The 13,310-nt window shown below is 40.3% G+C and overlaps 1 protein-coding gene across 1 annotated transcript in view; it reads right to left on the bottom strand.

The window, feature by feature from the left end:
* Positions 1–7,830: 7,830 nt before the first annotated feature.
* Positions 7,831–13,310, bottom strand: part of TMEFF2 (transmembrane protein with EGF like and two follistatin like domains 2) — a 228,098-nt gene continuing 222,618 nt past the window's right edge. The window contains exon 10 of the mRNA XM_019492342.2: positions 7,831–8,238. Within this exon, the coding sequence (XP_019347887.1) occupies positions 8,142–8,238 (97 nt within the window). The 3' untranslated portion in view covers positions 7,831–8,141. The remainder of the gene's footprint in view (positions 8,239–13,310) is intronic.

Raw genomic sequence — 13,310 nt, 5'->3', positions numbered from 1 at the left:
GGTACAGTGGTATTGGTAGCTGGGAAGGGGCGGAGCAGGGAGGGAGAGAGAGGGTGAGACTTCAGGAGTTAACATTGTAAATACTCCCCTTCATCCATTGCTTTCCCAATGGTTCGGTCCTCCATCCTTATTGATGCATGAAGTCCCTTTGAAATCAGTGGGGTTAGAAAATTTTGTGGAGTGTCACTCTCAGTTCCCTGGGAAGCATCTCTTCAGAGGGGTGAAGGGAGAGCTGAAGAGTTTGCATGGGTGAGGTGATCTCCCAGAGATAAAGGGGTTCATATGGGAAGAAACCCCCAGGTCAATGGGCCTTTTGTCTTGGCCATTGACTTATAGTCCCACAAACTTCCCATTCAGGAGATCGCTTAATGGGCATACAGGCCCTATGCTGTTTAGGGCTTCTGCTAAGAGTCCGAGCGCTGAAGTGCACTTGCTGGCATATTGACAGCCAACAAAATTCAGGGAGCATGAGTATCAGTCAGTCCTGCAGGCCAAGTAAATATCGTTAGTAATTATATTAAGTATAGAATTGTGCTGCTGCACTATGGCAACCACTCAGCAAGGCTTTGCTGCTGCTGCTGTTTGATTCTACTGATTCTTCTAGCGGAGTTTATTTGTTAGAAACCCATTACAGACTTGTAATCCACTAAGAGACGTGGTATAAAAAAACAGGATAGAAGGTGCTTTACACAGGATTCTCCTCCATAGCTAGATTGTTAAGCTGCTGGGATGCTAGCGTTGCACATTTTCTGTTAGCAAAGTGGAAAAGCCGAGCAGGTCGTTAATCTGTATGTGAAAAAACAACTCTGAGGCCACATACTAAAGCAGGCAGATATTCTGAATGTTGTAGTTCTGCCCAATTAACCTGACTGGTGCTAAGGTGTAATGCTCCTTTACAGTTGTTCTCTCTTTCTCTTTTGCGTGAGCACAAACACACGTGTGTGCGTGTGCATGCATGTGTGTGTATGTGGCTGACAACATTACTTTATTTGCTTTGTTGTACTAGTACATGTGTGTGTATGTGTGTGTGTATAAAGCTTTTTTTGCCTTGAACTAGTATCCAAAGGTCCCTGCAGGGATCAAGGATCTGTTAAATTAGACATCATACAAATATTCTGGAAGATCTGGTCCCTGCCTCAGAGAGCTTACCATGTCATTTAAAACAAGGCACATCAAATGAATGGAACAAGATGGTGGTAGGACAAGAAGAAGAGATGATGGCAAGCTCACAGAGGCACATAGATTAGTTGTGATCCTGAGTCTGCTTCAACTGAAATAAATGGCAAAGATCCCACTGACTCCAGGGCCATAGGATTAGGGTCTATAGGCACAGCTCAGTGGGCCAGTATCATTTAAAAGCATTTAAAAAAATATAATCAGCTCTCACTAACTACTGTTCACCCTCACCAAATAGCCCAAGACTAATTGACTGATTTCTTGTAGGCATCCTAGCAGGCAGTGAGAAGTGATATGTTTTCCTTTGAATTTCAGACTGCTGGACTAGAGATAAGCAAAGTGCACACCATTAGTATAGCTGTATGTTCCAAAGGTGAGCAAACTGTACAGTTATTAAAGAGGTGCATTTACCTGTTTGTGAATATTGCCACCTACAGTTCAAAGCTCAGTATTTTGTCAAGCAAAAGACCAAAACCTTTCTCAAAGTGCAATTGTAATGATAGAAAGATACAAAATATATACATAAAAGATGGTGGATAGGACTGGAACAACTGGTCTCTCTTGACTAAGCTGGCTAACAGCTACATGCAGCCAAATTATTTTCCTTTTAGCAAGGACTTGGGTGATTGCGTTGGGTTAAGCTCATTATAGTATGCTATTCCTTTTCCACAGCTGCATTTACACCAACTGGCTTTCTCTAAAGCAGTTCATTTGGCTCTGGTGGAAATGAGGGTCCAGTTTGCACACTGCAGCAAAGCTCCTGGATATACAACAGCGTTTTGCTTGTAGCAAGGAAGCAACAGTATAATTATATTAAAAATTAACTTGCAAACACATAATAGAGAGGTACTCCACAAAAACCAGCTTAATCTCCTCTAGTGTGTTGTAGAGTGCCCCACTAACACATTTTGCGTCTGTCAGAACCAGTGCCCTGTGAGCACTAATCATTTTTATTAACCATTAAACAAGAAGGTTCTTTTTATTTGAAAATGTAAAACATGCAGAAAGTACAATCTATAGCCTCTAATTCAGGTCACATTAAACTGCTATTGCTCACCACTCAGCTTTTCCATATTCAGTTGAAAGCTCCTTGCCATAAAACCCAAAGTTGCCACTATTCCACATCAGAAGGTAATGTTCCATCATGTACATTTGCATTTAGAAGCGGAAATTTATACGGAATAATTACACTTCATTTATGACTGACCTGATGTAAAGGAAGGCTCTTTTGAAGCTCCTCTCTGAGCAGTTTTATGAGGTGTTACTACATTTTGTTAACACTTTTCACCTTTAAACAGTTCTTATTTCATGTTTGGGTGGTGAGAGGTTAAAGTGCTTTGACCTGAGAAAAATGATCTAGAGGGCAGCTGTAACTGGGGTTGCCCCTGCGCCTGTTAGTTTTGGTCATTTGTTTTATAAAATGCAGCTATTCTACCCTCTGCTTATGGTGTTTCTGGTTTGTCATTTGCATAACTATTTAATGACTTCACCCACTACTCAGAAAAGGTCAGAAATAAGCCATATTGGGAGGGGGAAAAATCCCCCACCAAAAAAAGGTCAATCTCAAGGCCTTATTTGAGGCTTGCTTATCCAAATGCTAACGGGTTTCCTCAGCCGATCTAAACAGTACTTACTTTTTATTTACAAGCCACAGTTAATGCCATCTATTTAGCATTATAAATCAGATTTCTCACATGCTTTTTATTATGCAGTCTTGGCTGCTACTGGGTGAGACTGCAGAACATTTTACTGCTTTGTGGCTCACATTCAATATTGCAAAAAAAAAACCAACCCATCGACAAAAAATCTTTTTTTAAAACTGGATCTTCATTTTCAGCAGCCCTCCTGCTGTGACAAAGCTGCTATTTAAACTGATTCTAAAATAAAATAAGCACACCTAATACAATAAACACTTCGTTTCAAAATGTCAGGGTTGCAGTTTTGAGTGTCATGGCTCAAACAATCATCTAATTGAAAAGATAAGACTATCCTTGACTATCCTATCCTTGGATGTCCTTAAAGGCTTTTTAGTGAAATAAGTCTGTAGGTCTCAACTTAATAGCCAATATACCATAATGACTATCATTTACATGATGGGAAAAACAATGAAACATCAGTCTGCGTGTTAAACAGACCATGATTTAATGGTCCCTAGAGGTTTGGTTGTAGCCCATTCACATAGATCAAATTAATACTGAAATTAGCTGTTAAGGTCTAAATTTTAGAGGTACAGATCATCCACAACTCCTATTACTTATAACTGGAGCTAGCTGTGCCTGTGAAAGGTGGATTCTGTCTGTATTCAGTTCACCTTGCAAACACACAGTGAACGGGTTCTTTAAATTCCCGTATAAAACAGCCAAACCCTCACAGAACAGCATGACAATGACAACAAAACACCCCCCCCAAATAAATGAAAGGCCATGTGTGACTAATGGGATGGGTTCATTTGATGTGTGGTAACAAACTTCACTTTTAATTCTATGTTATAACTCCCAATCTAAAGCAAAACTCACTGCTATGGAAAAGCTGCATATATAATAAAGGGTGAAAGCTAGGGTGTAGCGAGAGATGTGTCTGATGTAGGATGAGAGAAAAGATAGCCTTTAATCATTTTGTTTTCAAAGAAGCTTTGGAGATCTCTTTGAAGACAAGATTTTCCGAGCTGTTTCTGTAAAATAGGAAGCAGTGATATATCCTATATACCTCCTGCCCAGTTCCTGCCCCCTGGGTTAAACTATGCATGGTATATATAGTCTCAGGCTTCTGGATCTTTGCTACAAAGCAATCCAACTTCATATCTGGTAAACTGCTGCAAAGCTGAGATCATCATTTGCTGCCCAGATATAGACATTTATGATTTAGAGAATATGATTCCCATAGAAGCAAGAAAAATATATTGCAAAACACCTTCATTGGACAGCATGTTTTTATTTGGCACAATACTAGTAATCTGTCAGAGAGAGGTAGACAAACTAAGCAAAATAATGGATAACATTCAGTGGCCTTTCCCTCCCTCAATACTTAAGATGACTGAAGAGATAACTTTATGTAAATCATGTATTATTATAATTGTGGGTAAAGGAACATTCATGCACACCTGATTTAAAAAGGTAAACATCATGGAAAGGATGCACAATAAAAATTTCTTTCCTTTGCTGGCAGGAAGGAAAGAAAAGTCAAGTGTCTTTATAAGATTTATAGTCCAGTCATACTTTAATTATAAATTCCCCTTCTTTTTACTGTTTTATAATGTGCAGCATTTGAACTAGATTGCTCGGTCGCATGCATTTCAAAGGACTGATGGGATGAACATTTGAGCTTCGCCTCCTATTTCTTTCGCAACCTCCACTTCTAAGAAAGTAATTTTTCTCTTGCTACCAGTCGCTTCCAACCTAAACAATACTTCTGAATAGTCTGCTCTACTTGGCAGCTTTGACCCATATATCTCCAGGCAATCGAATAGTGAATTTGTCTTCTGTAAACACCAGTGAGCAGAATTCCTATTTTGGTAATGCCCCAGGCCATCATACTGTATGTCTGTAATACTCACTCTGATACTGTGGCTTCTGTTCCCATTTACATCAAAATTACTTCTCATTGCTCATGTGATGGCAATTGGTGAGACAAATGTTGGGAGCAAGTATTATCATTCCCATTTTACAGATAGGTAGAAAGGGATGGGGTTCTCACAAGGACTGCAAGCAGGAAAGCTGGAAAACTGACTTTAGATTCCAGGAGTCCCAGTCCAGGACACTAATTGAAAAACCATCTTTCTTCACTATAGTATTCTTAATGAGAGTGGAGCTTTTCTTTTACATAACAGCTTTCAAAGTTGCCTATCTAGTTACAGATAACGCAGTAAAGGCTGAAGTATTTAATGCCTTTTTTTACTTCAATTTTCACAAATAGGGGCAGCTACCAATGACAATATTAGGAGGGGTATTTCAGCCTGAGTTAGCCTAATTAAGCTAACAATAGCTTAATTACTGGACTTTGTAAAAGTTACTTTTTGTGATGCTGAAACTGTCTAGGCTGTCCAGCGACATCCTGCTACTAATGCTTTATACATTATTACAGTTTTCATACACTGCATTGTCTGCAGCTGATCCTTGAAGTGTAGGAGCTATTCTAGAAGAATAACTGTGAATAAAATCTAGTTTCACTGATTTCATTTTCCCATTTTTGAACACAGAAGTGATCCAGGCACATCTCAGCTCCCCATCCTCCTGCTCTTGATTCTCACTTGACTTGATTTCTGTTTTTCTAATTGGAAAATAAGCTCTATTTGTAGAAATAGAGAAGATCACTCATGAGCAAGGAATTACTGAAACTAAAAATCAACTCGGACCCCCACATCTTTTTAAAGCAGATGGTTTCTCAAAGGACAGCAGCTCAGCAACAGGGGAAACTGCCAGTCATTACACTGCAAGTCTTACTTCATCTGCCCTACTAACTGTGAAAATAACGGAAACCACAGTAATTCTACACACTCTACAATCAGCACAGAATAGGCAACTAACTGTAAGTGCTTGTTGCCAACCCGTTTTATTAACTTTTAAAAACCCAGACAAAAGCAAAGATCATATCACCAAGAAAGAAGAATTTATGTTAAAAGCGTGCTAGGAAGAACAATCGAAAAGTAGCAATAACTAGTGATCATACCTAACACTCTCTAAAGAGCTCATCCTGATACAGTGACTTCCAGGCTTGGCAGTGCTGAAGTCAGTGGTAGGAAACAAAATTTGCAGCCTCTATGTATGCTTAATTTTGAACTCAATAACAGATAGAATAAGGACTTCAATTAAGTCTATGAATTTAATCGGGCCAATTCTGACCCATATTCAATCTGTTGCATGGCAATAACAAGTGAAATAGTTCTTAATCCTTATTTTGGGTGTCTTCTTCCAGGCCAGGGCTAAATTGAGGGGAGAAGCAGATTGCAATTTATTTTATAATAACTTTAGGGTCAGATTCTGACACCCTTATAAATTGGGAATAGTACCATAGTCCTGTGGTCAATAAAAACCTATTTAGGAGCAAGACACTATTCATGAATGAGGTTTTCAGACTCTAATCTTTATGTTCTTAAAGTTTAAGATCCCCTCTTTGTAACAAAACACAGAACAGGTACTTGTTTCTTAAAGGATAAGTCTCAAAGGTTTTAAGTTGCCATGGAAATACCTTAATATTTTATCCATCATTTGGATGTACAACCTAAAAGTTTTTCTTATTTTCTTGAGGTATACCCACCATTACACATAATGGAGTGGGATCATCCATGAAGTTATTCATGAGGTACTTTGAGAGCGGTTTTCACCTTCTCCTTGAAGAGAAATAAATTATATCAACACACTCATAAGGAACAAACAGCTCTGGCATTTCAGCTGTGATTATGTTATTAACTTTTTTTTACCTAGTAATTTTCACTCAACAAAAAGAAGCAATTTTCACTCACCCCGGTGACCAAGAGTTGAAGATTGCTGCATGCAGTACCAATGTGTGTGCTTGTGGTCCACCTTGACAGTTACTTAATTCCTTTCCAAATAGAAACATTATCCTCCCTGTATCCCCATAACAGTCAGAAAGAATTTCCATTTCTCTTTAAGTTATGATTTAATTTGGAAGACAACGATTTGAAATGCCACGGGGAAGTAAAGTCAGAACATGAGGGGGAACAAGGTTGGTGAAATGTACTCTGAAATATTTATTCCTCCTCTATACAGGTAAAGTTAAGGCCATGTCACACTTAGGACACATTAACTACACTTAAAAAGAGCATCCCTGTGTTCAAGCAGTAGCACATGTGCCAAGCGCACTTGTGTTGTAGTAAAGCTACAACTTTTTGTGGGAGGACTCTATCCAGATCGTATTAAGCAGCATGTATTCAGTTATCATTGGACTGCCCCATGGAGATAATGCAAACAATTTGTGGTCTTCCTGCCAGTGGTGTAAGCCATTGGTAGGAGTGGCACCCTCTCCAAGGCTTGGCTCCCTGTGCCTCCCTCTGCCTACTGCCAGCAGCAGAGACCTGTCTCACTTTGGTTTCTCCCTCAGCCAGCAGCAAAGACTTGTCTCACCCAAGGACCAAGCAGTAGGAACAGAGCCAGTGGCAGGAGCATCACCCTTTCCTAAACTTGGCCCCCTGTGTCTCGCTCAGCTCCCCCACCAGTGGGAGAGACCCAACTTGCAGTTGCATGCTAGGGGCAGGCATTCCTGGGCTGGGTGGTACTCAGCATGTGGCAGTGAGAGGTCAGGCTCTGGGCATGAGGCTTGTCCATCCTCATGGACAGATGGGTGAGCTGTGGCACCTGGTGCCAGGATCAGTGTCCTGGAGACGCAGCTGGCTCCAGCCCTTCCAAAGTGGGCTGATATTGTAGTAGCATTAGTGTGTAACTACTTGCAATACATTCTAACTTTTAACAGGGCACGATAATGCTCACTTTAATCTCAGATAATAACTATGCTTTGCCTGTGTGACAAGGCTCATAGCCTTCACTTTTCTCACACCCATACTTTTGCTTGATCCTAGAACCACTCTACCCACTGGATCCAGCAGTAACAGAATTGCCGCTAGAACTGGAATAAGAAAAGGGTATGTTAGTGTCCATTATTAGGACCCAAAGACTATACACAGCTATGAGATACAGCACATTTAAGAAAGCCAGTATTTTTTCTCATCAATGAGTATTTATTATATATAACAAATACATGAAAAAGAAAAACTATATTGTGTGATATAAATAGTTTATTTACATTACAGAAAAACATCAAGACAATGTATACTATTTCAAATATATCCATACATAATCAAATATAGCTGTAGTACATGTTCTCATTGGTGTAGATTACCACAAATGCAAGGCAACATGTGTAGATCTTGTCTTAATCTTTTGTCTATAATACTGTATTTTGTAGTCCAAGCTCTCTGCAGTTAATTTTGCCATTGTGGAAACATGCGGTCTTTAAATTAACCTGGTCGATGCTCTTGTTGTGTTGTCTGAACTGTAGTGCCCTGTGTTTTGCTTCTGTCTGTGGATTCTGTTGCTTCTGGGACATTTTCTGAAAGAAAGGCAAAAAACCCACATAAACACTCAAATTTTAGCAAGGTATTTGCTTAACGCAATGGCTTGGGAGATTATGTGAAGATGGGAAGCTGAGGGGAATTGGGTCTCTCTCACCGTCATTAGATCATCCTCCCCAATAGGGTGAAAAATAGATTCAGATAATGTAAGGACATTCTTCCTCCCTTTGGTAACCACTGAAAAACACCAGCTTTTACGCCCCGAACCATTCTAAGAGAGCACTCAACTTCTGTGTGCCAGCACTATAAAGTAGTTAATGCCAACACTATGGCTGCATTAACAAAGGTTTACCCTGATGCCTTGTAACAAGCATGCGCTACAGCACGTTCCTTGATTCCTATCTCACATATTAATTCTCAATACAATTATTTTCAGCAAGCAGCCAAAGATGACAGAATAGGGAAGATCCCACACATATTTACCAGATACCATAATTCCCTGAAACATCTTTTTTTTCTGTGAAGCACTGGACAGATGAGAGGAGGAAATATTCTATGATATGACTTATGAAAAGCTATGCAATCACAGTTCCTAGAAGTGTCCATGAAAATAGCTAATGTACTTAAGGATTCCTGTACAACACAACATTCCTTCACTACAGTGTTTAGTCAAGAAAGACACTCCCTGCAGATGCTCAAGTATTATTTGGATGCCAGTCATAGCAAAATTCTTATACCACATCAAGGCTATGCACCCCTCGGCGGAAGTTATTTCAGAGTATGAATCAACTTTTAACTACAAGCAGTTTTGGCTTTAGGGCTATTCAAAATAATTTTTCACCAATAGAAAGATTACTTTCTGCACTGTCTTGCATACAACACACCCTCAAGTAAAATACACACTATGTTTTTTTTGGAAGGCAGAATGTAGAAAAAAATATTTTTTCCAGAGTTATAGCTAACTGTGGCAGAGTAAGTCCTTCTGGAAAAACCGAGTGTCCAGGAAGTGCCGCATTCCAGAAACAGTCTGGGTGAAGCAGAAGGAACGTCCTAGTGTGGCAGACCAGCAAAAAGACTAGGCCCTAGACCCTTGCAAGGACAGTAGCAAGCCTGTTACTTCTTTACTGTACATAGTTCTTTATAAAAGTTCCTGTAAAAAATAAAGGGTGCATCTACACGTGTTGCTATGGCAATATTGTTACTGTGCCGTGATTTAGTACTTCCTTTTGGAAGTGTCTGCCTGCTCTATTCCACCCTGCTTCTGTTCCAGTAAAGAAAAATCAGCTTTCCTACTTAGGACACATGACCCACTTTTGAAGGCTGATTTTTCGGAGGAAAGATGATGAGAGTAAAATACAGTAGCATTTCTCATCTCCTCCCACAAAAAGAAAAAAAAGCACCTTCAGACAGAGATTAAACAAGGGACATTTCAGTCCCAAAATGAAGGTCTCAGAAAATTATATGTAACTGACAGTGGGCGCGTCTACACTTGCACATTTACTGTACAGTAACTGAAAAATTACTGCGCCAATTGCGGGCAGCATCTACATGTACACACCTGTACTGCACAGTAAATATGGCAATTTATGCCAACTTGGCATCATGTAGATATCAAATTTACACCCGATTAGTTACCGTTCCATAACGCACGTATAGACGCCTTACTGCATAGTAACCATGTGCATGGACTGACTTGGGACTAACTTTACTCCCAAATCAGTCCACACACAGCATTACCACGCTTTAATGCCTGCATGTGTAGCTGCTGGCCTAAATACATTTACTGTGCAGTAAATTACTGTACAGTAAATTTACTGCACTGTAAATGCACATGTAGACACGCCCAGCAAGGAGTTATAATAGAATCTGTTGCACAAAATTAACCACAACATGAATTAACCATAAAAATAACCACAACTGCAATAGCCTCTGAAAATATATGTTCTCTGCATTTTGGGTATTAACAGAAAAATGGCGATCTGTAAAAAGACAACCAGAAACAGAAAATCTTTACTCAGGTTAACCTAGGGAGTAATGGCAGAGCATAAAGCAAAATGTTACTTTTATAACTCTGGCCTGATTTCCCCTCTCATCCTTAATGTAACAAACTTTCTCATCTAAGGACCATTTTGTCTTGTCTTCTGGAATGCAACAGCAACACAGGAAGGATGCAGAGATCCTCCAAGCGCACTTACAATTTCTTCTACATTATAAGCATAATGGCCCTCTTCGTCAAAGTAGCTTTATAAAGAGAATTATTTACAATACTCAAGAGACCATACTGACATGGAAAGGCCCCACTGTATTTCCTTGCTTTACTGTTCCATGCAGGCTTAGACCACATTCTGAGCTCATTTACAATCCCTGAAATCCCATTGATTATACATGAGAGGACAACATGACCCTTGCTCTGTTACACTGATAATTTATATAATGTTTGCCTTTCAAATCTGCTGCAAAAAGTGCCATGGAAGCAAAATACAATGGAAAAACATTTTACTACCAGCTTAAAATCACAATGTAAGAGGAAATATATATTTTTTCTCTTTAAGCAGACATTAGGCCCCATCCTGGAAATGCTATATTTTCATGGACAGAAAAGCAATGCCAGATGGATTTTTAAGAGCTTCTCAAGTCAGAAAGTATGATTACATAGTTGTTTGACAAAACAAGGGTGAGCTTGTCCTGACAAGGTCTCATTTGGAAGTTTAATGGGACTACTCCAATTGAGAGCAAAGGCTGCATAATTATGCTCTTAATTTTGCTTAGCTCATGAAGGCTGAGTGGTAGGCCATCTTCATTATAATGGGAAATTTAAGTGTCTGTCTATGGGGTTACCAGAAGATGTGGCATAACTTTCATTCTGAAACCATGCAGACTTTGCCTGGCATGTGATTTCATGACAAACTCAGTATTTAGAGGCTGGAGGTGTTTAAGTCAGCAGGCCCAGATGATCTTCATCCAAGGGTGCTGAAGGAATTGGCCAGTGTCATAGTAGAAGCACTGGCATGACTGTTTGAGCACTCGTGGCGCTCAGGACACGTCCCAGAGGACTGGAAAAGGTCCAGTGTGGTCCCTATTTTCAAGAAGGGGAAGAAGGAGGATCTGGGTAACTATAGGCTGGTTAGTCTCACCTCTATCCTTGGGAAAACTTTTGAAAAAATTATTAAGGATCACATTTGTGGGAGTCCAGCAGGAAAAATAATGCTGAAGGGCAATCAGCATGGGTTCACAGCAGGTAGATCCTGCCTGACTAATCTTGTTTTTTTTTACGACCAGGTCACAAAAAGCTTAGACACAGTGGTCAAGGTTGATCTCATTTACCTGGATTTTTAAAAGGCCTTCGATACATAGATAAACTAAGCGGCTGTGACGTAGATGATTATATGGTCAGGGGGTAGCGAACTGGCTTAAGGGATGCACCTAGAGAGTTGTGGTGGCTGGGTTGGTATCCATCTGGAAAGATGTGGTGGGCAGTGGGGTCCCCCACGATTCAGTCCTTGGGCCACTGTTTTTCAATATCTTCATCAATGACCTGGATGAGGGCATGGAGAGCACGCTGTCCAAATTCACGAATGACACCAAATTATGGGGCAAAGTAAACACACTAGTGGGCAGGGAATGGATTCAGGCAGATTTGGATAGGGTGGAAAAGTGGCCAGAACAGATTAGGATGCAGTTTAACAAAGATAAGTGTAAAGTACTGAACCTTGGGAGAAGGAATCGCCAACATGCTTACAAACTGGGAGATGACTTCCTAAGCAGCACAGCAGCAGAAAGTGATCTCGGAGTTATAGCTGACTTCAAGATGAACATGAGGAGTCGATGTGACAAAGTGATTAGTAAAGCTAACCACACTCTATCATGCATTAGCAGGTGCATCACGAACAGGTCTAGGGAGGTGATACTTCCCCTCTATGCGGCATTGGTAAGGCCGCAGCTGGAGTACTGCATTCCGTTTTGGGCACCACACTTCAAGATGGATGTGGAAAACCTTGAGAGGGTCCAGAGGAGGGCTACTCGGATGGTTAGGGGCCTGCAGATGAGGTCCTATGAGGACATATTGAGGGACCCGGATCTCTTCAGCCTCTGCAAGAGAAGCCTGAGAGGGGATCTAGTGGCTGTCTACAAATTTGTTGGGGAGGACAGCAAGAAATAGGAGATGCTCTGTTTACCAGGGCACCACTTGGAGTTACTAGAAACAACAGCCACAAACTGACAGAGAGCAGATTTAGATTAGACATCAGGAAGAACTTCTTTATGGTAATGGTTACCAGAATCTGGGATGGGCTTCCAAGAGAGGTGGTGCTCTCTCCTACCGTAGAGGTCTTTAAGAGGAGACTTGACCCCAGCGCTCTTTCCTGCCCAGGGCAGGGGGTCAGACTCGATGATCTACTAAGCTCCCTTCTGACCCTAAACATATATGAAATCTATGAAATTTACTTCTTGTTCATAAAATTGTGTGTAGACCTTATGTGTGAATCAAGGTACTATAACAAACACAGAATGATTCACAGAATGACGTGTCGCGTGCATACTGGCCACTTCATATCTGAGACTGCTCTTGTTCCTTTGACTGCTGAACAAGAGAGCTGGCAACACAGGACCTTCTGGCATGCCACAAAAGAAAGAATAAAACACTAAAAGATGAGAATAATAGGGGTTTCCAAAATTCTTAGCAAATCCAAAACAATGCTTATTTGACTAGTGGCAAGAGAAGGCCATCAATTAACAAAACTAGTGCAATGTCCATACCTACATCTAAATGTGACCTGTAAATTGTCACTGAACAAAAGAAAAGAGGTGGAGATCCATTTTTCAAATCTGGAAGCATAAAAACCCATTCTAAGTGCCTAGGTACTGAACAGACATTTTGGTAGCTAAAAATATATTATGTAGCTTTAGGCCTCTACACTTGAAAACTGGATTCTTACATCATAACTAATAAGCACAGTTAGGAATATTTTCAAGGTACTGCAGAGATGCAGGTTAGGTATGTGCTGGCATTAAGTAGTGGCAGCAATACCTGTATTTCTACATTTAGCTTAGAATTGCTGTAACTGTAGTAACGTGGGGAGAGAAAACATCGGTCCTAAGGTGCTCTAACAGT

The sequence above is a fragment of the Alligator mississippiensis genome, chromosome 4, assembly GCF_030867095.1.
Source record: "Alligator mississippiensis isolate rAllMis1 chromosome 4, rAllMis1, whole genome shotgun sequence".
Taxonomy (NCBI): domain Eukaryota; kingdom Metazoa; phylum Chordata; order Crocodylia; family Alligatoridae; genus Alligator; species Alligator mississippiensis.
The sequence above is the reverse complement of the archived record's forward strand: the minus strand, read 5'-3'. Positions and strand labels throughout refer to the sequence as shown.